Source organism: Pygocentrus nattereri, chromosome 1 (assembly GCF_015220715.1).
Source record: "Pygocentrus nattereri isolate fPygNat1 chromosome 1, fPygNat1.pri, whole genome shotgun sequence".
NCBI lineage: Eukaryota > Metazoa > Chordata > Actinopteri > Characiformes > Serrasalmidae > Pygocentrus > Pygocentrus nattereri.
The window spans coordinates 8,562,837-8,587,447 of record NC_051211.1 but is presented as its reverse complement, the minus strand read 5'-3'; the positions used below and the strand labels follow the sequence as shown (position 1 = coordinate 8,587,447).

The following is a 24,611-nucleotide window of genomic DNA, read 5'->3' as shown; positions in this document are numbered from 1 at the left end:
CCCATCAGTACCGTGACTCTCCAGGCAGAAATTGTCCACCCTGTGCCCACCGTGCCCTGACCCTGATCAACTCTGTGACTGACTCATTTTGGGAATGTGCCCTGAAGAGAATTCTTGAAAATGTATGCTGTAAGAAAATAAGTTTGGTGACTGCAAAAGTAGAATGTTGCAATGTTAAAGCCCAGCACTCCACTCCAAGGCAGGCAGATGGCCACAAGTGGTGTGATCCCTGTTTTCCAACTACACTTGTAAAAGGAAAAGGTACACCAGGTACAACCTGGAAGGTTTTAGCTCAGGCTTTAGCTCATCACTCTAGGGGAATCATTCTTGCCAAGTAGAGTCCTTTCACAAAGGATGTGTCAGGAAGCACTGATAGATTTATCTGGCCTGAAAGTGTTGTCAACACTTGAAAAAAACAGCAGTAACCTCTACTGCAAATCTTCTTTGAAAGGTGCAATGACACATTCTATGCCAAGGGCCGGGATATCAGAACCCGCAGATCTGTTGTTTCACATTATTTCTATGGCCTTCCATGGGATTTGAACTTGCACCTTTATGGCTATGGATGGGAGGCACTTTGCCACAGCTCAGTCCATACCTTCCATCTTCCTGGACACCTTAAAGCAGGGGTGTCAATTCTGGTCCTGGAGGGCTGGACTCCAGAACAATTTGGTGATTTCCCTGCTCAAACACACCTGATTCAACTTCTCAGTAAATTACCAAAGTTAGTTGGTGTGGTAGATCAGGGATAACATCAAACAGTCATGACCACTGCTTCACAGCTTACTATGAATATTCTGTTGGCAAGTTTTTGAAGAACTCTAAAGAGCCTTTCAAAAATGAACAAAAAATTGGAATTGTGTCTGAACCTCTACTGAATCTTTAGGAAACCCCTTTTTAACCCTCCTGTGGTTCATGCTTGGATATGCAAACACAAAGTAGAGATGCATACCCAAACGGACAGAAGAGTGAAGCCCCAGCTTACTCCTACATGGACAAACATGGTTTACATGTAAACGATTAATTCCTTTATAATGTCTACCTACGTCTTCATTGGACTAGAAAATGAACCAACCCTGGCTTGAGTCATGTGTAAGTGTGACCTTCTGCGTGTGACAGTGTAATTTGGTCTCAGACCAGAGGCCCTGCCAGTCATATGGAACACTGCTAAAAGGCTGTCAGCGCCCCACACTGTGGATCAGTTAACTGCTCAAAACATTTAATAGAGCCATCGATTCTGCCCGAAGGACAGTTCATTGACACAAAAAGACACAACGGCACAGTCTTCATCACTTGGTCCATGTCATAGTCCTACATACTTTTAAAAACTATGATATACTGTAAGTATACTGAATATAGTGTAGACACGTTAACAAGAAGACCGATAACAAAATAGTACTACTTTATTACTGTTTACATTTCTGTTTTAAAAACACTCGGCGGTAAAGTCAAGCCGCAGTCCTCATCTCCCCTGTGCTTGCTCTGTGGTCTGTTGGCAGTATAGTAGTCCTACGGACTCCGTCTCTGGAGCTACCTGCAGTTGCACTCAAGTAGTTCCGCTGCTCGCAGAGAGACTTGATCTCGCAGCGCCTGAGTGATCGCAATCAGAGGTGGCTGATAACCTCTGGCTCCTCTCAGCGGAGAGGGAGACTTCAAAACGAAGCATTTACTCCACTCCTCTCTTGTTATCTCCCCATCAGAGGCCAGGCGACTGTAGACTCTACAGCAGCTAGGCTAGGAGACTGCACCAACTTGTATCGACTGTTTTCCCCTTTGCTTGTTATTTATCTTCTGTCGGCTGGAAGCCCTAAAGCTGACGCTGTGGATCCCAGGTGGCACAGAGGACCAGTCACTGGGCATCAGGGTTAAAAGGAATTAGGGAAACTTGTGAGAGGGCCAAAAGCAAGATTAAAAATTTTTATATCATGAGAGAGCTGGCGATGACACTTGCATGGTGGGTGTGGGGGCAGAAAACAGGTTGAATTCACAAAAACAAAGTGTGTTAGGCCCTGTTCATAGTAGTTTCAAGTGATCTGATCACAATTGGACAACATACAGCTGCCTACATTTGACATCTCCATGAGTGATTTGTGATCTGCCTGGACCGGATATACTGCAAATGCAACCTATAAACAGATGAGGAAGAAACTATGCAGCGCCATTCGTCCCTGCGGTGATGATGCAGTTAATTAGTCTTGTTGCAGTATCGGATACTTCATAATGCTTTCGCATTCACACTACAAACTTTACATAGTCTTGTGCATCCCAGTACACCTCTATAAGTGGTTTGCGTGATCAGATCAAAAGATGCTTTGGATTTCATTCACACCTGTTCTTAGTGCTGTTCACACATAATCAGATCAAGTTAAACTTTGCTACTATGGACCACGCCTTCAACATATGGTTGCAGTATGAGACACTTTACGTCTGTAGGAGGGGACCTGGAGCTGGAGCTCTGGTCGGCTTCTGCATTGAGCTAGAAGGCCAGATCCCCCTTTTGATGAACAGAAAAGATTGTGGAAAGGGTAAGATGGGGTGGTAGGCTGCTAAAACTAAAAGGTGAAATGGAAGGGAGAGATGGAAATTTATAGGCTGTCAGATTTGAAGGAGGAAAAGCTTCAGGCATGGTCCTCCTCATAAACAGTGGTTATTTCATAACTCTGTTAATTTTAAAAAGCTTCTTTAGAGTTTTCTTAATTTCTTTCTTGCCATCTTGCAAATAAAATGTTCTTAAATATGTTCTTATCACTGTTAGAAATAAAGGTTCTATGCATGTACTTTTTTTGTTCATCAAGGTACAAACAATGCAAATGTACCCTCAAAAGGTACAAAAGTGGTTTTAAGGTCCAGTTATGCACCTTTATTGAATTCTTTCCAGTGGAAAAGTATGTATTTCAACCTCAGAAAATTCAATTTTCTAAGTTCTATTGACTCCACGCACCCCGTCTCGTCTCCAGTTTTTTTTAAGATTAAGAGACCCTTATTAGTCCCACAACGGGGAAATTTCCCCTCCACACTTAACCCATCTGTGCAGAAACACCACACTAGTGAGCACACACACTAGGGGGCAGTGAGCACACTTGCCCGGAGTGGTGGGCAGCCCTATCCGCAGCACCCAGGGAGCAGTTTGGGGGGTTAGGTGTCTTGCTCAAGGACACCTCAGTCATGTACTGTCGGCTCTAGTGATCAAACCAGCGACCTTCTGGTCACAAGGCTGGTTCCCTAACCTCCAGCCCATGACTGCCCTTTTAATTTTATTGTTCTGTTTTAAAACATTAGGTTAAAACAGAACAATAAAATAAAAACAACTGGAGACGAGATGGGGTGTGTGGAGTCGATATAACTTAGCAAATATCAATTATACCCCCTAAAGGTACTGAGATGTACCCTTGACAGTACCACCTCGGTGACAAGAGGGGTACTGCCCCAGTGACAGTTTCAGACCTTTATTTCTGAGAGTGATTCTTGTGAAAGCCTCACAGTCAATGCAGTTTGTACTGGCCAACAACACATTTTACTACATTAGTACTCCACAGTCAGTTTTAGCTCGCGACTGTTATTTGAGGTTGAGTTGCTTTTTCCTCCATTTCTTTGATGTCTTCATACTCCAGGAAATTAAATAGCCCAATAGCTAAAGCACATTCAAAATGTATTTCAAGATGCTTGGGATAGGCTGTAAAATGTAAGATATCTATAGGCTACATGGATAACAACCTAACAGCCTCCTTACGACTTTATTAAGAGAATGTTAGAGGACGTTTCAAGAATTGAATTTAAAGACATTTGTATAAACTTCTCATTGTTAAGATTCTTCAAATGTTTTTCTCTTTGGAAAGCTTTCATAATTGATGGCAGGAGCAGGAGCAGGAGTGCTCACTGCACTGAAGGGAAGCTGTAGAACCAGCCAGCTTTTCCAATGAATCTTTCTGTTCAACATTCTCCATTTCAACACGGAGCCAGGAGTGCGCTGAAACAAGAACCTTTCTGTGGTGTCTTTCATCGCATGACAAGAATCCCAGCGCTCTCATGCCCTCAAAGGGGGACGGGAAGTGAAAAGAGAAAGCGAGACAAGAGCGCGCGAGAGAGGCGAGTGCTCAGTGGGTTGATCTGGCTAGATTATAGTTCTCAGTATTATTATGATAATCAGGGGTTGTGTTAGGGATTTCGGAGGTGGTAGGAATCCCCCGGAGCAGAGTTTAAGTCCTGCAGTGCTTTATACTGTATAATCACTATCATTAGCCCCCACACTCAACTCTGTTATTCTGTCAGCGCCATGTAAACAAAGCCTCGACTAATTGAAACGCCACTCCTCCATAACTGCCATACTAATAAAGCCCTGTGAAAATGATACCGCACAAAGGGCAGGAGAGAAAGGGAGAAGGAGACTGAGGAGGTGGAGAGGATGAAGGGAGGGAAGAAAAAAGTGGGATGGAGAGAAAGGAGGAGAGAGAGAGAAAGAGAGAGAGGAGAAATATATTTTGATGGTCCCCTAAGAATTAGATTACAAGTGCTCAAACTGTTACCAAACTATCTGGTGCTACTCAGTTAATTATTGACAGGTTTAGATTTCGGCTGAGATTAAGGTTAGAGTTAGAGTGAGCCTGTACACACCGAATGAAGATTTTTTATATATATATATTTTGATTTTGTTAATCCAGATGTCAAAGAAATTTTCTTCAAGCATGTATGTAACTGAAGTGCTGGACACCACATGAGTTTTTCAAATAGTGAAAATGTGATATTTTATTTCTGATCTATTCAATTAATCAATTAATATCAATGAATTTGATCTATTGTTCAACATGGCGAAATCTTCACATTTGGTATGTAAAAACTTTTGGTGTGCAGATTTCGCATTTTTGCTCCCTGCACCATTTTAGACATCTACAAAACATCTACAGTGGAACATCAAAATAAACTGTTAAAGGCAGGAGAGATAGGAAGAGAGAGCGCGAGAGGACGCAGAGAGACATGCGGTGTGACGCACATCGGCCATCCCGAGGGACGCAGGAGGCGGTAAACAGTCTCTCCCTCGGGCTGAGAGAGAAAGGGATACAGAGAGAGAGTGTTTGCTACAGCAGGTGTAGAGAGGGCCATGACTCAGGAGAATGCGTCGTCAGAGGGCATCCTTCAGCGGTGCTCTTTTGCTGTGACTTTACCATAAGGATACATTCAAACGGTCAAACTTGCTGACCAGCTAAAGCAGCCAAAGCTGTGCACTGGCCCCCACAACTCATCACCATGGGACATTTCTGCTAGAAAAGCAAAGAATGCAAATGTGCAGGTCACACATTTGGGGAATAAAGAAAAAAGGAAAATGCACATCATTCGTGCTTTAGCTTTTTTGGGACGAGCACACTAGGCACGGGCATTTTGGTCAAATGTAATTTTGGAATTTGTAAGGCGTTATCTGAAAAATATTCAAATAACACCCCCCCGACACCCACCAAAAAACACACAGGCTACAGGCTACTGTACACTGAATGCAGCAGCCGGACAGAACTCCATTACTGTACTACATTAAACCCAAATCCATAGTAGATGACGTGGCTCGAATTTTAAAGTCTTCAAGATCTGTTTTCACCTCAGCCAACCTTACTAGCCTTGTCACAGTGGCCCTTATTCATCAACACTGCTTAAAAAAAGACCACAGATTTGACAGCCTTTAATGCCGTATAAACTTCTCTGTGTTTTATTAATGAAACTTTCGTATGATGTAAAAATCGAGACGAAACAAGTGGAGATTTGACGGCAAATGCTGCACTGCCCCGGTGCATTCGTTAAAGTTATGCACAGACAGGCAGACACCTATGACTGCAGATTCGCAGATGCAAATTTAGCGTTAAATTGTTTGGAGTTCCAAAAATCAAGGAGCATACACAGACGCCTCTCAGTTGATTCCAGCTCACAGTTTTTTATGCACCACTTGTTATAGAAACAAGACCCAGCAAAACTAAAAAAATAAAAACACTAAATAACTAAACAGCTCAATGTTTCATCACATTCAATACTTGACTTCTCTCTTTACTACAATGTAACAAAAACCTTTCCAAAATTTGACAAGAGACTGCTTCGTTTTGCAAAAAAAAAAAAGTGCACGTTAACGTTACATGCAAATTCTTAGATGTAGCAGACGCAGATTCAGATTCCCTGAATTGTTTGGAGTTCTGAGGTCGTGGAGCACATGCAGACACCTCTCTGCTGATTTCAGCTAACAAAACGCATGCCTGCCTTCCAAGGGGTGCTCAGGTAATGTCTTTTAAAACATGATATGCACCAAAAAAGAAACAAGATTTGGTTTTAATAGGGTGGGTTAACACAATTGATTAATAAGAAGGTAAACATGAGACAGCAAGCCGAGAAACGGACATATAATATTAAATTGAAAACTTTTAACGTCCAAATTTGGTACATTTTGTCTTGCATTTTCAACAGCTTTGGGTGTTTGAAAGCAGCCAAAACTAGCTCCTCCTCCTATTAGATGAGTGGCTAGAGAGAAGGCAGCTTTGATACTGATTGGTCAGCCCTGGATGACGTATGGAGGTTTCTGTGGGAACTCAGCAGAAAAGTTGATGTTTTAACATGAAAAATGAAAAGAGCATTGCACGGGCTGTGCTCCATAGACAATACTAAAGAAAAGAAGGGTGCTTGAGAGCTTGGATGCTCCCTAAGAAATTCTAATGGTGTGTTTTGATGGTCCTTGCAAATGTCCAAATTTGGTACATTTTATCTTGTACATTTTATTTTCTACAGCTATGGGTGTTTAAAAAAACAAAACAATAAATCAGCTTCAGTGCGTGAAATCAAGCACCAGCCTACAAGCACCTCATTTACAAAAAGCATAAACTAATTAATGCAGATGTTTAGTAGGGAGCCAATAACATGCAGTAGAAATTGATAATAGCACTGGTTAGTTCACTGTAAATCAAGCATTTTTTTCAACCTATTATGCTGGAATTCACACACTCCTTCCAGACATGAGTTTGATCATAAAGGTATATCAAAGATGAAACTGATCTGAGTGCACTCGTTTTATCAGATTCGGCCATATGCAACTTAGATGAATAAGGGCAATTTTATTACGTTTCACCTCATCCCTTTTAGCTATTGGAGTTTAAGAAGACGTGATTAATTCACTAAATGACCAAAATGACTGAAAGTTCCATAAAATCTATATAAACAGTGTTTGTGTGTGTCTTATCTAAAACTCGGTGCAAGAGACCCTCTGGCAGGGCTGCACAGAGCTTTTTGCCTGGGGTGCAGTAGCCCTTAGCTGACTGCAGTAGTTTTTCTATGCTTCATTTTTTGGCCAAAGCATGTGATACTGTCTCTACACTGCCCACTGTTGGAGAATAGAGTTCAGACAACTGGGCCGGGGAGCTTATTTGCATATCAAAAATCGTAATTTACTCAATTTTTTTTATTCGAATATCGGAATATTCTGACCTGTCCCATAGAGCACACCAGTAAACACACACAGACACACACACACACACACACACACACACACACACACACACACACATACACACACCGACTAGCCATTAATACAAGCCGAGTTCCCATGAACTGTATTGCACACACGTCCCCTAAGAAGACTCTGAGAAGTTGAAGAGAGAGAGAGAGAGGGGGAGAGAGAGTGAGAGGAACAGAGTGAAAGGTGATGCTGTGACTGAATGATGACGTGTTGAGGATGCATCACCTTCTTCCTCTCTATTTATGAGTGTCTGTGCCCTGCCACTTCAAAAGGAGCTCCAAACACAGCCCGGCCTCAACACTGCTCTAATATTGACACCCACTGTTCCCCAGACTGCCATGAAACATGCATATTCTCTCTCTGTCTTGCTCTCGCTCTCTGCACTTTTTCCACTCGCACTGGAGACGGCCGAGTGAAAGACCCCGCACATGAATAAGCGAATAAATAATCAAAACAGACACATAAATATCCATAAATCTGCAGAAAATAAAAAGAGACGGCTAAAGGCTGATTTATACTGCACGCAAACGTATTTGTGTATAGGTAATCGTACATGCACACGTCCAAAATCTTAATGTGTGAATCTGCAGTGCTGATTGGTTGAGAAGGGAAGTAGATTTTGCAGCACCGGGTTTGGCACAAGACCCAGCAAAACTAAGCAAAATAACTAAGCAACTCAGTTTTTCTTTATCACATTCAATATTTGACCTCTTCTATCCATTCTCTCTTTACTACAATGCAACACAAACCTTTCCCAACATTCACAAGACATTGCTTGGGTTTCTTTTTGTTTTCCAGTAAAAATGCAGCACTGCCCCCTAGTGCACATGTTAACATTACATGCCAATTCTTTGACGTTGCATATTTGCAGATTTAGATTCCTTGAATCAAATCGAATTCCAAGGATGAAGGAGCACATACACGCGCCTCTTTACTGATTCCAGCTAAGAGAACGCATTTCTTCCTTTGCAAGGGGGTGTTTAGGTGATGTCCCTTTAAACTTGAGGTGCACCATGTTTTGAGCACAGGATGTGCTTCTTATGGGTGGGTAAATGCACTTGACTGACATTAGCAACGCAAAAAATGAGAAAATCATGTAATATTAAATAGAAAACTACTTTCATCAGGTTGTGGAACATTTTGTCTTGCGTATTCAACAGAGGTGGTTGAAAACCAGCACTAGCTCCATGTTAGATGAGCGAGTGGAGAGAGTGCATCTTTGATACTGATCGGTCAGCTCGGGATGGCTTATGCTGCCTTTTTTCAATGTAAAAAAGGAGAAGTGCATCGCACGGGCTACAGGAGCGCTTTTCAGTCACAGTGTGCATTGCTCCATAGACAACACAAAAAAAGAGGTGCGCTTGAGAGAGTTTGGAAAGGCATCATCTGAACGCCTCCCAACAAATCATCGCTGTCCAAAGTATAACATGCCACTCTAGCTGCCCTTCACATTCTGTGAAAATTTCATGATGACTGGACCAACAGAATTACTCCAAAATCTCTTTACATGAACTTACATTGACAGTAAATAATGTTTTTGCCCTCTCCTGTAAACTTACTATTTTGTAGATACTTTTTTTTGGACAGCGACAAAATGCTAATGGTGTGTTTCTATGGTCCTTGTAAACACCCATATTTCCAAATTTACTACAAATAAGTTGCACTTGAACAATTCCTAATTAACTATGATACCATAGCGACATAGTAGACCACCTTGGTTAATCTCAGCAAATGTATGCATTCAGATGATAACGGCAAGTTGACGAGGACCATCCAACAAACAAAACCAGAACATCTGCTTGTTGGATGGAAGAGTGACTGTCTCAGTTTCCATGGCAACCGAACTTCCAAATGCTTTTCCGCCTGACGAAGTCTTGGAGTTAATCTAGAGGTGGGCGTTAATATAGTTTCATCTTATACGTATATATTTACTCTGTTCTTTTTTCGTGGGTCCAGCTTTCCTGCCAAAAATAGCCTCTTAAACATACAATCTTTCATAGTACAGGCACGCAAATGCACACACACTCTCATGTCCTCATGTGTACTCTGAATGATGGCAAGAAGAAAACAGTGAAAATACCGTCTCACTTGTGAAACGATTCTTATTCTGAATTGTGTCCCATCTCAAAGAGATATATATATATATATATATATTTATATATAGAATTTCTGTCCTAAGTAGCTGAAAATCTAGTCACCTGTATCTATTACATCAGCCTAACAAGACACAACCAGCACTACATTATGGCTGCTGTCGATAAACCCACAATGCTCCAGTGCGCCCCGCCCCAACCCAACCCCTGAGGCACGAGCGTGTCCCCCGCCCCCACTCACTGCTATGAAATGGTCTGGGAATGTAAGAGATCCGAGGTCAAAGGTCAAACAACATGGAATGGGTTATATTACATAAAAATTGTGCCAGGGTCAGTTTCTTGCTTATGCAAAAAAAAAAAAAAAATACAAAAAAAACTTCCCCTCTCTCTGTCTTCCTCCCTCTCTTGCTCTCTCTCTCTTTCTGTCCACACTTGTTACATTTTCCCACAATGTCACCAGGCAGGGGTGGAGGCAAACGAAAGCCTGAGAGAGCAAAGGAAAGAGTGAGAGAGAGAGAGATTGAGTGTGCCATTCAGGCCACAAATTCCCCAAACATTTGACTTTATTTCATTGTTTTTGTTCCACTCTTTTGTATTTTTTTGTCGTTGCAGTACAAGAAATCAGTTCCTCCCATAGTAGTTGATACTCTTTTGTTGCTTTTCGCTTCTATTTACAGTATAGGATTGGTGTTAGAGCTTGCGGTGTGTGGTTCGTATGTACAGGCTTTGGGCTTGGAGAATGTCCCAGGATGCTTGCAAAAAAAAAACAAAAAAACAAACAAACAAAACAAAAGGTTCTTGGGAGCTCTCCAAGCTGCCAAGATGCAGGGGAGACGCCCAACGTCCCCTTTTAAAAACGCCCACCTCAGATGCACACCAAACGCTAAAAAGGTTTGTCCACGGCTGCACACCGGCTCACCACAGAGTCTAACAGACAGAGTAACTGTGGCTAGTTGGCCAGGCAGCTGTACCAAGTTTCAGTGAAAGTTCTGTACATGAGAGTCCATTCAGAGATAGAGAAAGAGAGCAAGAGAGAGAGAAAGAAAGAAAGAAAGAAAGTGAGACAGGGAATAAAAGGCAACTCCACAGAGGCAGCTTCCTGCTACCTGCTTCTGAATAATAGTCCTTGTTTCTTTTTCATGAGCGCATGTTGTTCATGGTCTGATGTTCTGTAACAAGCACTTACGTGAGTGTGTGTGTGCATGTGTGTGTTCCAGTTTGTGTTCTGGCTCAAAAAAAAAACAAACATATTTTTGGCAACAGTGAAGAGCTTTCAGACGGAGTTCTTTCTTTTCGTGCTGCAGCACAACGGCAATACCCCCTCTTCTCTTCGCATAACAGCTCTCAGCAAATAATGAGGGTGAGAGAAAGGGAGACGAAAGAAGATGAGAAGGGACTCGAAAGGGGGAAAAAACGATTGGTTTCATGAACTTAATTCAAAGGGGGGATGGTTGAAAATATCCTCAGTTGTTGAGGGAGAGTTGGATGGCAGGGGAATCAACTGAGGGAAGAGGGAGAAAGAAGGTCTGTTGCAGAGCTGCCTGCGGCCTGCTGTCACAGAGACCCTGCGACCTTTGTAATGTCTCTGTTTACACCTTCCCTGACCTCTTGCTTTGAAAGAATCAAAGGTATGCAAAACAAACAAAAAAAAAACAAACAACGAGCGACTGGACAGGAGGCAGGGTTCGCGAGAGAGGTGTTGGTGAGGGTACGGAAAGCATCAGCGTCAGCATGAGCCCTCACAGCTTTCAGTCATTCTTCCTCCTTTTCTATCTTTCCTCTTCCCTTGCCAGAACATCCCTTCTGTCACAGGCTGGTGACCAGCTGCATCTGTCCATCTCCCTCTGCTCCGTGATTAGCCGGGGGCTCTGGGGCTGGGTGAGCTTCGCCACTGGGCCTCCTGGTGGCCGCTGGCTGATAGAAGGTTTGCATGGGTGCCCCGCGGGAGCCCAGGGCAGGTCGTCCCGAACTGTAGTAGAGCTCCTGGGGTGGTTGTGCCGAACGGGGAACTACTTCCAGCGGCTCAGGGCTGCTGTCTGGGTAAGGCGGCGAGTCACGCAGGTTGGTGATGCTGGTGTAGAGCGAGTCCCGGGCAGGTGATTCTGGCGCTCCTCTGTGCCCACTGTGCCCGCTGTGGCCACTGTGGCCCAGGCTTTCAGCTGTGTAGCTCTCGCTCTCCTCTGGATCGCTCTGGTAGAGCACAGACTGAGCGCGACACTGCTGAAGCAGCAGCGGCTCCTCTAGTGCTTTGTACAGCAGCTCCACATCCTGCGGTGTCCTCTGGCCAAGGATGTCCCGCTGCGGAAAGTCTTCATCCTCTTCCTCTTGACCTGGGACCAATTTGGCCATGCCCCTTTCTGTATGGGTGTGACCATGACCTCGGGCAAGGCTGCCGCAGGCTCTGTCTCCGGCCCCGCCCCCGACTCCTACTCCACCTCCTCTCAGGTTGTTGTGAACCAACTCTGAGATGATCATCTTCTCCAAGGCGGCGGCATCCGACAGGTTGCGCCGGATTCCACCCAGGGTCTCTGCCCCGCGTGGGTTCAGAAGAGGAGGGGGGCTGTCTCCACCCCCCAGGAAGTCACAGCTGCCACCACCAGGACCACTCGGACCGCCTGGGCCACTACGCAGGGAGTAGCTGTTGTTGAAGTTTCCGTTCAGTGGAAGAGTCTCCATGCCTCCATGGTCCCGATTCCTAGACAGGGTGCTTTCTGAGAGCAGGTAGAAAGGGAAGGAGGGAGCAAGAGAGGGAGGGAGGAAAGTAGGTGGGAGTGAACACTTCATTACCTTTTTTAATCAAGATGAAGATTCACAGCAAGAGAATCTGGGATTAAATCAATAACAGGGGAAAGAAACATCCACCACAAGACTAATAGGTTTATGAAAGGCAGAACAATAGAAGAGTGGAATCATGTACATAGAAACATAATGCTTCACTGCACAAGTGAAAAAATTAGCATTAAGGTAAAATTGGCCGTTAAAATACAGTCCCTTTGGATAGAAAAAAAAAGAAAGAAAAGGGGTCTTACTTGGGTCACGGAAGGTTCCTACGGGACAGAGAGAGAGAGAGAGAGAGAGAGAGAGAGAGAGAGAAAGAGATGAGGGAATGACCGAGAACAGAATCTTCCATACCTTCTTCATTATTCATACTCACCCTCATATTAAACCCAATTTAATTTCTACCAGCACCATCATAAAGAAACTTTATGACATTCACCGTAGTGCACGTGTCATATTTTGACATATTACTATGCATCACTATGTATGTATAAATCACAACAGAGATGATGGCTAACACTCTAAACAAATTCAGAAATAACAGTAATAATACTGTAAAATAACAATTAAAAATGCACTTCAGAACAAAACATGAGCCAATAAAACAGAACTCCTATGTTCTATATTAATTTCTATAATGATTTTACCTTTTTCGGACAGAGCTCCTAAGTGTCGCATTAGGTGTGGTAAACAGCAAGTAAGGAATAGAAACTACAGACAGAGCCTCTTGAGATATACTGGCCTATAGAGATATACTTCATATCTATGGCCACCTATAGGTGTAAAGAGCAACTTTAAAGGGTATGGAAACACAGATACATGTTACAAGTAATTATTTATTAATGAAAAGGTATAAAATATCCATGTGAACCTGTGAAAAAAGAACTGTGCTTCAGCCATAACAAAACAGTATTGGCACATCTCAACTACGTGTCCATATAAAAACAGATGGGAACAAAGGAAACTACCATTAAGACCTAGCAATGGATGTTGCCATCAGACTGCCACATGCCAGTCTCTAATGCATGTACATTGAAAAAGGAATACATTTAAACAGAGAAAATGTTTTATTATTCAGAATTTTACATTTACAGCATTTGGCTGGCGCTCTTATCCAGAGCAACTTACAATTTGATTGTTTTTTTTTACTCAGGTAGACAAAGGCAGTGTTAGGAGTCTTGCCCAAGGGCTCTTACTGGTATAATGTAGGGTGCTTACCCAGGTGGAGAATTGAACCCCAGTCTACAGCGTAGAAGGCAAAGGTGTTAACCACTACACTATCCCAACCACAACTAATTTGCCAAGAGAAACTAGTAGATTCTGTGTTGGATGAGTAGCAGAGACTAGCTGCGTTCTAAAGCTTTGGGTGCATTTCTTGGCCGCTATGTCATAGCAGGCCATTCCAAAGTGAAGGATCCTTTGTATACAACCTAGAAATGCAGTTTCCTTTCTGAGTGATTTCCAGGATGCAACAGATATAACCTTTCAGGCCTTTGGTTACCCACAGTTCTTTGACCACAAACAACGCAAAGGAGAAAAACAGCACCACAAAAAAGACGGAAAAAATGAACCCGTCGGAGCAAAGCTTGTTTTAAAATATAAGCTGTTCATGTACCTGTATTTATTATCATACCTTATAAGTATTTGTATATGCAGTATCTCACAAAACTCCCCTAAATACCCCTCAAATTTCTGCAAATCTTTTCATGGGACAACACTATAGAAATTAAACTTGGATATAACTTAAAGTAGTCAGTGCACAGCTTGTATAGCAGCATAGATTTACTGTCCTCTGAAAATAACACACAGCCATTAATGTCTAAATAGCTGGTAACACAACTGAGTACACCTCACAGTGAACATGTCCAAATTGTGTCCAATTGTGTCGATGTCCCTCCCTGGTGTCATGTGACTCGTTAGAATTACAAGGTACCAGGTGTGAATGGGGAGCAGGGCTGTTAAATGTGTTTTTGGTACAATTCGCTCATACTGGCCACTGGATATTCAGCATGGCACCTATGCCAAAGAACTCTCTGAGGATTTGAAAAATAGAATTGTTGCTCTTCATAAAGATGGCCTAGGCCATAAGAAGATTGCTAAAACCCTGAAACTGAGCTATAGCATGGTGGCCAGGGTCATACAGTGGTTTTCCAGGACAGGTTCCACTAGGAACAGGTCTTGCCAGGGTTGACCAGAGAAGTTGAGTCCACGTGTTCAGCATTATATCCAGAGGTTAGCTTAAAAAAATAGATGCAGAGGTTGAAGAAGTGCTCCCACAGCCTACAGTCAAACAAAGCTGCAGTTCATTGAGGGAAACATGAATTCCAACATGTACTGTGACGTTCTGAAACACAGCATGATCCCTCCTTTCGGATCCCTCCTTTTTCCAACTCAATAACGACCCCAAACGCACCTCCAAGATGACAACTGCCTTGCTGAAGGTAAAGGTGATTGGCCAAGTATCTCTCCAGACCTAAACCAAATTGAGCACCTGTGGTGCATCCTCAAGCAGAAGGTGGAGAAGCGCAATGTCTCTAACATCCACCAGCTCCATGATGTCGTCATGGAGGAGTGGACAAGGATTCCAGTAGCAACCTGTGCAGCTCTGGTGAATTCCATGCCCAAGAGGGTTAAGGCAGTGCTAGATAATAATGGTGGTCACACAAAATATTGACACTTTGAGCACAATTTGGACATGTTCACTGTGAGGTGTACTCACTTGTGGTGCCAGCTATTCAGACATTAATGGCTGTGTGTTGAGTTATTTTCAGAGCTATGCAAGCTGTACACTTTAAGTTATACCCAAGTTTAATTTCTATAGTGTTGTCCCATGAAAAGATATAATAAAACAATTGCAGAAATGTGATCATCATTACACAGCCTCGTTAGAACTGTTCAATTTGTGTGACCAACAGGCTACTAAGGAGGAGTCTTCAAAGGACAGTCTTACCGAGGACCTGCCCTACCTCGGCTACAGCCTGGGCTTTGGAAGGCAGCTTGTTTTTTCAGATGAGCTAGTGAGCTTAATACTAGAGCTAACTGGTACAACACTGGATGCAGATGAGGACCTTCTATACACGTCTATATTTTTTATTCAGTAGATTCTGCAAGGTAAAACTGTTAAGTTGTTAATGAAAAGATACTCTTTTGATTATTTCATAACCTACCTTTATTATTTTAGTTTCATAACCTTTCATAACGTCAGCTAAATTTGCTAGCCTAGTTGAAAAGTTGTGTGTTCTGAAAATCAGTGTCCAATGCCCAGGTTGAAAGCAAATCCGCGGCTTCATCCACTGTAAAATCCAAATGCCCAGGCTAGCTGCTTTCCTAGTAGAGTGTCACGTCGCTCACAGAGCGGCACTCTCTTAGTGGTGGGCTAGGGGGTTAATATTACGGTGCGTGCATGGATTAACCAGCACTTGACAGAGGTGGGCTAACTCGAGGTGTGAAAGGTGTACATGGGTCTAGCAAGGGTCCAAAAAGTAGAGGCACTGTTTGCAGCCATTCTGGGAATCTGTCCCGTTTAGCACTGGTCTGTATATGCTGTAGCACTGTTTGGACACTCGCCTAGCACTTTGTTTGTGTTTGTAGTTGGTCAGTTTGCATGTCAGTCAAACAGCCCCTTCTGGTCAAAGTTGGTGGTTCTTGGCCTCACAGAGTGAGGTAACCTTGAGACTTTCTGGTGACACCAAGAAGTCTGGCTTGCAAAGACTAGCCACATGCTAACCTGGGGCACTGTCATGCCTTCACCGTCACCCATTAGAGGGCAGCAGAGATGAATGGATGTTTAGAGAGCCAAGCAATTCCCTCTGACAGAGATCCATAATTCATACAGCACCTCATAAACTTCAGTGATGATTATTTCACCGCACGCCTTTCATACGGTGGCGGTGTGGTTTCCTTTGAACTCGTCGCTGTATATTGAGCGTGAGACACTCACACACCGGGTGGGTGCAGCCTTTAAATTTTAATGTGGAGTACGACTTTAATCAACACTCATCGGAGGAAGAGAGAGAGAAAGCGAGTAAGAAAGAGAGAGAGAAGGAGAGAGTAATTAGATATTCTAATGATGCCCTCCTCCTGCTTCCTCTGTATGAGTATTCTAAAAATGTGCCACCGGCTGCGCGGTGGAAAGCTAGTTGACCGTCAGCCCGACGCATTACGGAGCACAAGAGAGAAGTTTGTAAAATATTCAACAGAGATGCTGTCTTAAATTTCACCCTCCGACACAGAGACTGCTTCTATTTCTCCCTCTCCCTCTCTCTCTCAGCCACACCGCACACCGAGGGTAAAGATTAGATTCAGACACTGAGACACTCCATGTGTCAAATCTCCAGAGAACCTCTTCTCACACTCAGCTGTCAGTCATTCTCGCTCTCTTTCTCCCTTTTCCTCTCTCTCTCTTTAAACCTTTCTCTACCTCTCTCTCTCTTTGTATCTCTCTAACCCTTTACCTCTTTCTCTCTCTCACTCACTCTCTCCCTTTGCCTCTCTCTCTTTACCTCTCTCCCCCTTTGTCTCTCTTTCTCTCTTTACCACTCTCTCTCCCCCTTTAACTTGGTCTCTCTTTACCTCTCTCTCCCCCGTACCAATCTCTCTCTCTTTACCTCTCTCTACCTCCCACTTTGCCTCTCTCTCTCTCTCTCTCTCTCTCTCTCTCTCTCTCTCTCTCTCTCTCATTATCTTTCCTTTTTGTCACTTCTTTTCTTCCTCTCTCTCTCTGACGTGGCTCTAATCGATGCTCATCTTCAGATCCATTTCAAACCACCGTCCAGTTGTCCACTCCTCTTGCCACTGTCCACTCCTCTGAATCACACTGGCAGGCAGACAGGGTGTAAACGCACACGCACACACGGACACACACAGGCCTGGACAGATACACACACACACACACACACACACACACACACACACACACACACACACACACACACACACACACACACACACACACACTCTCTCTCTCTCTCTCTCTCGCACTGAATTTAAGGAAATAAATATAAATCCATAATATAATATAAATAACATTCTTTTCACTCAATTCTGATCATGTGCTCAGATCCGATCACTCCTCCTTGACCGTTCACATTCGAGTGACCCACACCTGTCTTCCGTGTGACCATCGTATGTATCACTGTGCGTTTGGTGGAGACCTGACTAATGGGTGGGATTGGCCATGACTAAAATGGTGTGAGAAGTTGAATAAAAATGTACGTATAGTCATAAGCAAAAGCAAATGTTTGAGCACTCCTGGTCAAATGACGCTTAGTTGGTTTTCTAAGTGAAAGTAATTGAACGCGTCCTCTACAGAGAACACACTACTGCACAGTTTAATGCGCAATTAATGCTAATTTGATGAATATAACTTTAACTGGGGGAAAACACAAAATGTGGTCTGAGCAAAACTCGTAGCACCTTTAAATCCGACTGTATGTCAGATCTGCGTCATGTCAAGAGAAATAATCTGATCTGTGCTACTTTAACCCTGTAATGGGAATGTAGCCACAATAGCCACAACTGACCACTGGAGCTGAAGACCCCCTATGATGGGAGTATGAAGCTTTCAGCCAGAAACCTTTCTTTCTTTCACTTTATTTTCTTCTTTCTTTCCTTTCCTTTCCTTTCCTTTTGTTTGATTGTTTTTATCTCTCTTTTCCTTTTTCTTTATTACACTTTTGTCTTTCTTTTTTCTCTCTTGTTTTTCTTGTTTTATTAATTCTCTTTCTTTCCTGATTTTCTTTCTTTCATTCATTCATTTCTTTATCATTTTTTGTCTTTGTTTCTGTCCTTCTCTTTCTCCTTCTTATTTTATTCATTTCCTTTTCTTTCTTTTTCCAACTTCCTTTCTTTTTTTTCTCTTTTTTCCTTTCTTTGTCTTTTCTTTTTCTTTCTTTCTTTCTTTCTCCCTCTCTTTCTTTTGGTATTTCTGTCTTTCTCTCTTTCTATTTCTATTCTATTTCTATTATTTTCTCTTTATTACAATTATTTTCTCTCTTTATTTCTATCCCTTTCTTTTTTCTCCCTCTCTATTTCTTTTTTCCTTCTTTTCTGTTTCCTTTTTCTTTATTCCTTTTTTTGCCTTTCTTTCTGTTCTTTTTCTTCCCTCCTTCCTCTCTTTTTTATTCTTTCTTTCTTCATTTCGTCTTTTGGATAAAACACTGCACTGTGAGTTGAACTGACCATTTACATAAATGTAAATGTAACTGACCAGTGGAGTTGAAGACCCCAGGTGAGGGGGGTGTGAAGCTTTCAGCCAGAAGAGTGTTGTAGGGGGAGGTGCCTGTACGAGTCTGCAGGACTGGGTTAGTCAGGAGATGATTACCCATGGTGCCTGAGAGAGAGAGAGAGACAGAGAGAGCAGTTTAGAAAAACAGTGCTACACCTGTGAGAGTGGGACTTCATGACTGCGTCTTTTAAGATTGGAATCTTTTTAAGCATTTAAGTTGGGAAGTGAAAGGGGCGCGAACACGGTAGAAAAGTTGTTAGACGTATTAACAACTTGGAAACATTAGTGCTGAGCTTCAGATAAGGGCACTCCAGGAACGACTTCATTGTGCTCTGTATTTTTCACAGGAAAAAAACCTCCCCACTGCCTCTGTCTGATGGCATAATGAGTGGAATTTGATAAAGATGTTTATTTTGAATGATAACAGGGTGAGCGAGAGAATGGGGGAGCTGGAGAGTGGAGGAGCGAGAGAGGAAGACTGCGTGTGTGTGTGAGTGTGTGTGTGAGAGAGAGAGAGAAGGTGAAGTGTAGAGTATCTGAAGTGCAGTCGCAGGCTCTGGGGCTGTCAGAGGGAGCTGTGTGAAGGCGGAGGGTAATGTGCTGTTATGATGTAGTTTCTGATGCCGGAGCTGAAATGCACTTCATTTCTCAGTGAAATGTAAATGCTCAGCGCAGACCGACGAACTCGGCACTAACAGAACTCTGCACGAGAGCCCACACACACACACACACACACACACACACACACACACACACACACACACACACACACACAGCTAACCTCTCTCTCTCTTTCCTGCTTTCTCCCTGTCTTTCATTGTGTCTTGCTCATTTATTTCTTTTTTTCTTTCTATGTCTTTTCTTTTCTCTTATGCTTTCTTTCTCTTTCTTTGTCTTTCTTTCTGTTTCTTTTTTCATTTTTTCCATTTTCATTTTTTCCATTCTTTCTTTTCCTTTTTTTCTCTTTGTTTCTTTGTCTCATTCTTTCTGCTTCTTTTTCTATTTCTTCTTTTTCATGTTTTCCCCTGTTTCCTTCCTTTTATTCTTTCTTTTTACTTTTCTTCCATGCTCTTTCTTGCTCCCTTCTTTCTTTCCCTATTTTCCTCACAAACACATACTGCTCACCTTGTCTAAACGCGCACACACACACAAACACACACACTGCAATTATTACAGGCATTTTCACACACACTGATTAATCCTGGCTGCTATCACACTGCAGTATCTTGCTAAAAATGCTTACTAAGTTTGAAACAAGACAGACGAGAGAGATATGCAGATATTTGTATATAGAGAGAGACAGAAACAGAGAGTGAGAGAGAGAGAGAGAGAGAGGGGGAATAGATATGGTCTAGGTGGGAGAGAGCGTGTGGTACTGTGTGGAAGCAGAGAGCTGCTCACGGGCTGAAGTGTTGGAATCGGAGATAAAGCTGATGGAGCTGATAGCGAGTGTGTGGAGCAACCGCAGACACTCTTTCATTGTTCAGCATCTCCTGCTCTCCATCGCCTACCTTAACTCTCCTCTGAGAGGACAAAAAGACGCCCCGTCTCCTCTTCTCTCTATGTTCTTCTCTTTCTATTCAGTTCAATTCAGCAAGCTCTACTTTATATTTAATATTATGTTTCGCCTCAGTAAAGAAAGACGATCACAGAAACAGAGGACAAAAAGAGAGGACAAAAAGACGCCCCGTCTCCTCTTCTATCTCTGTACACTTCAGTTAGCTTTACTTTATATTTAATATTACGTTTAGCTACAGTAGGTAGAAGATCATAGAAATAGCAACAGTCAATACTTTAAGATTTAAAGTCAACCTCAAATCAAAACAGACCTTTTTTACCCAGTTAGATCATGTCTTAATGCTTTTAATCCTATTCTTATTATACACTAAGATTGCGGGTTTGAATTCCATGACTGACTAGGTATACCTGGTTGTGCCCCTGGGCGGGGCACTTAACCCCACATTGTCGCAAGCAGTGCTTCTCTGCTGGCATCACAGTGCTTTTCCCAGGTTGGGCACAGTTAGGCAGCAAAAGTTTTAAGTTACCCTTATTAGTCCCACAATGAGGAAATTTCACTTCCGCATTTTAACCAATCCATGGTTATGAAACACCACATACACACTAGGGGGCAGTGAGCATGTTGGCCCGAAGCTCTATCCATGCCTGGTGAGCAGTTGGGGGTTAGATGCCTTGCTCAAGGGCACAGTCATGTCACTCTTGGCTCAGGGGATCAAACGAGCGACCTTCCGGTCAGAAGGCAGCCCACGACTGCCACCAAATTTACGAATTTCCCTTGTAGGACCAATAAAGTACATAACACATCATAAACTTAGGGCCTGCTAGCCATTTAAGGGTTAATAAGCACAATTCATTATATATTGTCTTCAAAATGACTAAATTTCTGCTTCCTTGTAGTCTTTGACTTGAAATGTAATGACTTTTGTTGTTTTTGATTTCTGCTCTGTGCAACAAAATCACATTCTATGTAGCTCACTAGTAAGCTGATTTTAAGTGTAAAAAGCTGATAGCTGAGATGCTGCTATGTCGCTCCCACCACCATTGTTTATCAAAACAACACATTTCACATCAAACCACTTTGAATGACTTTGCTTAAATCAACCATTTAATTATGCAGAATTTTGGAAAAACAGGTATTTATAACTCAGATGAGTTAAACATTTCTACAAATTTAGAATGACTGAATGGCTATAAGGACAAACAACACTGCCGTTTTTTAATATGTAAAGCATGTGGAACTCTTTGGCTTACGTCCATGCATTCAGCAGTCTGGAGTTTCTCCAGCAGGGGGAGCGATTAGCACACAAGTCACTTAAACTCATGGAATAATCAATAATCCAGATTTTTCAACAAAAAATATGAATACAGATTATTTTCACAAATAATAAAACAGAAAAGTAACTTATATAGTAGTATTTTACTAAACAAATTACAGAGATTAGCAACTGTTCTGTAATAAGAGTAGGCGTATTTCGCTACTTTTCACCTCGGCTAATAAGTAATAATAAGAAGTCTCTCTTTCTCTCGGTCTCTGTTTCGTAGCATGTGATGTAGCTATCGCTCTCTCTTGTTCCCTCTCCCTCCTAGCTTGATTAAAGTCCCCGGAAAGTGGCAATCTGTGCGTGGTGTCGAGGCCGCTCCCGTCACTCTCCTCAATTAGAGTAATTACCCCCTGTTCGCTCGGCCTCTAATCAGTTCATTAAAAACAAAATGGATGGAATTAGCATAAAGAGAGGAGGCTGATTTAGCGGCTGCCGCTACCGGCCCCTCGTCTCCTCCCAGCAACACTGATCCCAATGTCTCTGATGATGATGATGATGATGATCATCATCATCATCATCAAGAGCACACTGACGATGCGCTGCTCTCATAATACCATCCGCCTTTGCAACGGCTAATGGCCTTCAATGGGAATAATCAAAGTAATACACATGCCTTCTCTCTCTCTCTCTCCCTCTGTAGCAAGTACAATTCTTCTTTCTCTCCATCTCCTATCTATCTGTCTCTCGCAGACAGATGAGAGAAGAGGGAGAAAAGTGGAGAAACAACTGAAAGAGCTTTTTATTCCCCTGTACTGAACATACAACAAATACCACTGACATTATAATTAATGTAGGAAAACTATGTTACTCTTTTAAGATAAAATAAAGATAAAAATCCCTGAATGAGCATTAGGAGACTAAGCCCACCAATGACCCACACTGTGCACCCCAAGGCAATCCAAAGCAAATTTTAGCTTCATGACCTAATTATTTTTCATTTATTATTAATAGCTACAGGCTACTATTCGTAGGCATGCTTAATATAAACCAACACCAATTCCCAGGGAACTAAAGCTGGGCTGAACAGTAGTTTACAGATCTCAAATTAACTCATAAAAACAACATTTATGTTTTAGAACTAACTATAATTACTTTAAGCTTGTTAAGCAACAATATACAAGATCTGGGGATTTGAGACCCCTCTGGTGGACATGTGTACCATTTTGCACCATCAATATTTACTTTTACAGATTCTTTCACTGAGGGGATGAATCTGACAATTGTGAACAGGTTGAAAGAGAAATCAAGTCACAATTTGGTGAAAGACATTAACGATAACAGCTCAATCCAAAGTCTGAATGTGTTGTAATTTAGGTTACAATTTCAGTGGTTTAAAAAAGATGAAGCTTCTGGATAATAAATAGAGGAACAAATACAAACAATCAATAAATACTCAAGCATTCAAATTATGCAAGCACCCTACAGCTACAGGGAAGAAACAGGTAAACACCCACATCAGCTTTGTGGTGAGGGTAAAGCTTACACACAAATTTATGACCACTCAAGTTATACAAAAAGGGAGAACTTCTGGAGACATACAGAGGTCACTGAATGGGCACTGAAAAGTTATTTATTAGGCATACTTTATATGTATACACTGTTAAAAAAAAGAGGTCAGCTCAACTCAAAAGGATATAGTAACAGATTACACGGCTTTTCTTGCATTGAGTTCACACAACTCAAACTTCTTAGGTGATTCAAAAGTTATTTTATATTGTCTCTCCATTAGCCAGGACTCTTTCCATCACACAATCCTAGCAGAACATTTTTTCCTCGTGGGTACACACTTATGGATAGTTATGATGTTGCTGGGGTTCAAACTCACAACCTCCTGTTGGGGTGATGTCTCAGGAACCACTCAGGATTTTGTGTCCATAAATGTTTAATACACTGTAGAAAATATCTGTTGTTTTTAACTTTAACAGTAGAACAGTAGCACAGTCTCATGTGGTCTCGCTGGCTAATAATTCATCCCAGCATCAGACGACTGTCAGTTTAAATCCCAGCGATGCCACAACTGTTCATATCCAGAAGCCCAAGAGGAAAAAATGTCAGATGGGACTGTGTGATAGAAGGAGTGCTAGTGGGGAAACTGAGTGAAAAAATGCAAATTCAGTTTTACTTATCTAGCTGAGATGCAGAAGTAGCACCCACAGCTGGGAGAATTTTCGACTCAACTTATCTAAGAAGTTTGAGTTGGATGAACTCAAAGTTCAGTCAACTCAAGAAAAGCCATGTAATCAGTTACTATATAATTTTAGGTTGAGCAGACTTCTCATTTTTTACAGTGTATAATTCATGCCCACAAAAGCAAGATTTACCTAATTAGAAAGAGGGCGTAGGTACCCTGGGGCTGGAAAATTGTATTACAATCTGATTAAGTATGTTTGGACAAAATAACCGCAAGACCGCTGATAGCAGAAGCGGACGTGGGAGTGTCAGTATGACTCTTCCTTAAGACTCAGCTAGTGAGCAAAAGATGAAAAAAATTGGCTCATGCAAAATATGCAATTTTAGCCTGTAATTGTTTACTGTTTTGGAGGAAACGGAGGAGTTTGATGACAGTGTTTGTAGAGGTATCGGTTATATAACGCTATGAAAAAGAACGTCCTGCCAGATACCTATTCTGAGATTGTTGGTGATGGACCCTTCAATTCATTTAAACCTGCTGCTAGAGGAATTACATTATCTGCACGTCCACATGAGCCAGAATAAAACATATCAGAGCTTTCTATGTGCCACCATGTTCCCTATCACTGTGTAAAAGAAGTACCATTCTACCTTTATTGGTGGATACACTGTAATAGGTTCTGAGTGAGTGTACAAGAAAGAGAGAGAAAGAGAGAGAGGGGCGAGGGGTGTGAGAGGAGAGAGACAGAATCAGCAAGAGTGAGAAACAAAGCTAGAGAGAGAGAGAGAGAGAGAGAGAGAGAGAGAGAGAGAGAGAGAGAAATAGAAAGAGGGAAAGGGATAAGTTAGAAAGAGATAGAGAGAGAGAGACATGAAAAAGAGGAACGAGAGGAGAGTGAGAGAGAGTGAGATTCTCACCGCGGTTGAGTGTGGGAGTACTGTTGATGTCTCCTGCCATGAAAGAGGACTCAGTCTGTTTCCTCACTGTGTCATTCCACATGCGACGGATTCGGCTCTAAACAACACACACACACACACACACACACACACACACACACACACACACA

At 42.3% G+C, this 24,611-nt stretch overlaps 1 protein-coding gene across 3 annotated transcripts in view; it reads right to left on the bottom strand.

Moving 5' to 3' along the window:
• Positions 1 to 10,115: 10,115 nt before the first annotated feature.
• adgrl1a (adhesion G protein-coupled receptor L1a) overlaps positions 10,116 to 24,611 on the bottom strand; it is a 277,619-nt gene continuing 263,123 nt past the window's right edge. For 2 of the 3 annotated variants that reach the window (XM_017700538.2, XM_017700539.2), the window contains 4 exons: positions 24,463 to 24,559; positions 18,557 to 18,679; positions 12,600 to 12,617; positions 10,116 to 12,281 (listed from right to left, as the gene is read on the bottom strand). In XM_017700538.2, coding sequence (XP_017556027.1) covers positions 11,377 to 12,281; positions 12,600 to 12,617; positions 18,557 to 18,679; positions 24,463 to 24,559 — 1,143 coding nt within the window. In that variant the 3' untranslated portion in view covers positions 10,116 to 11,376. The remainder of the gene's footprint in view (positions 12,282 to 12,599; positions 12,618 to 18,556; positions 18,680 to 24,462; positions 24,560 to 24,611) is intronic. The other variant, XM_037541153.1, reaches the window with a different exon arrangement.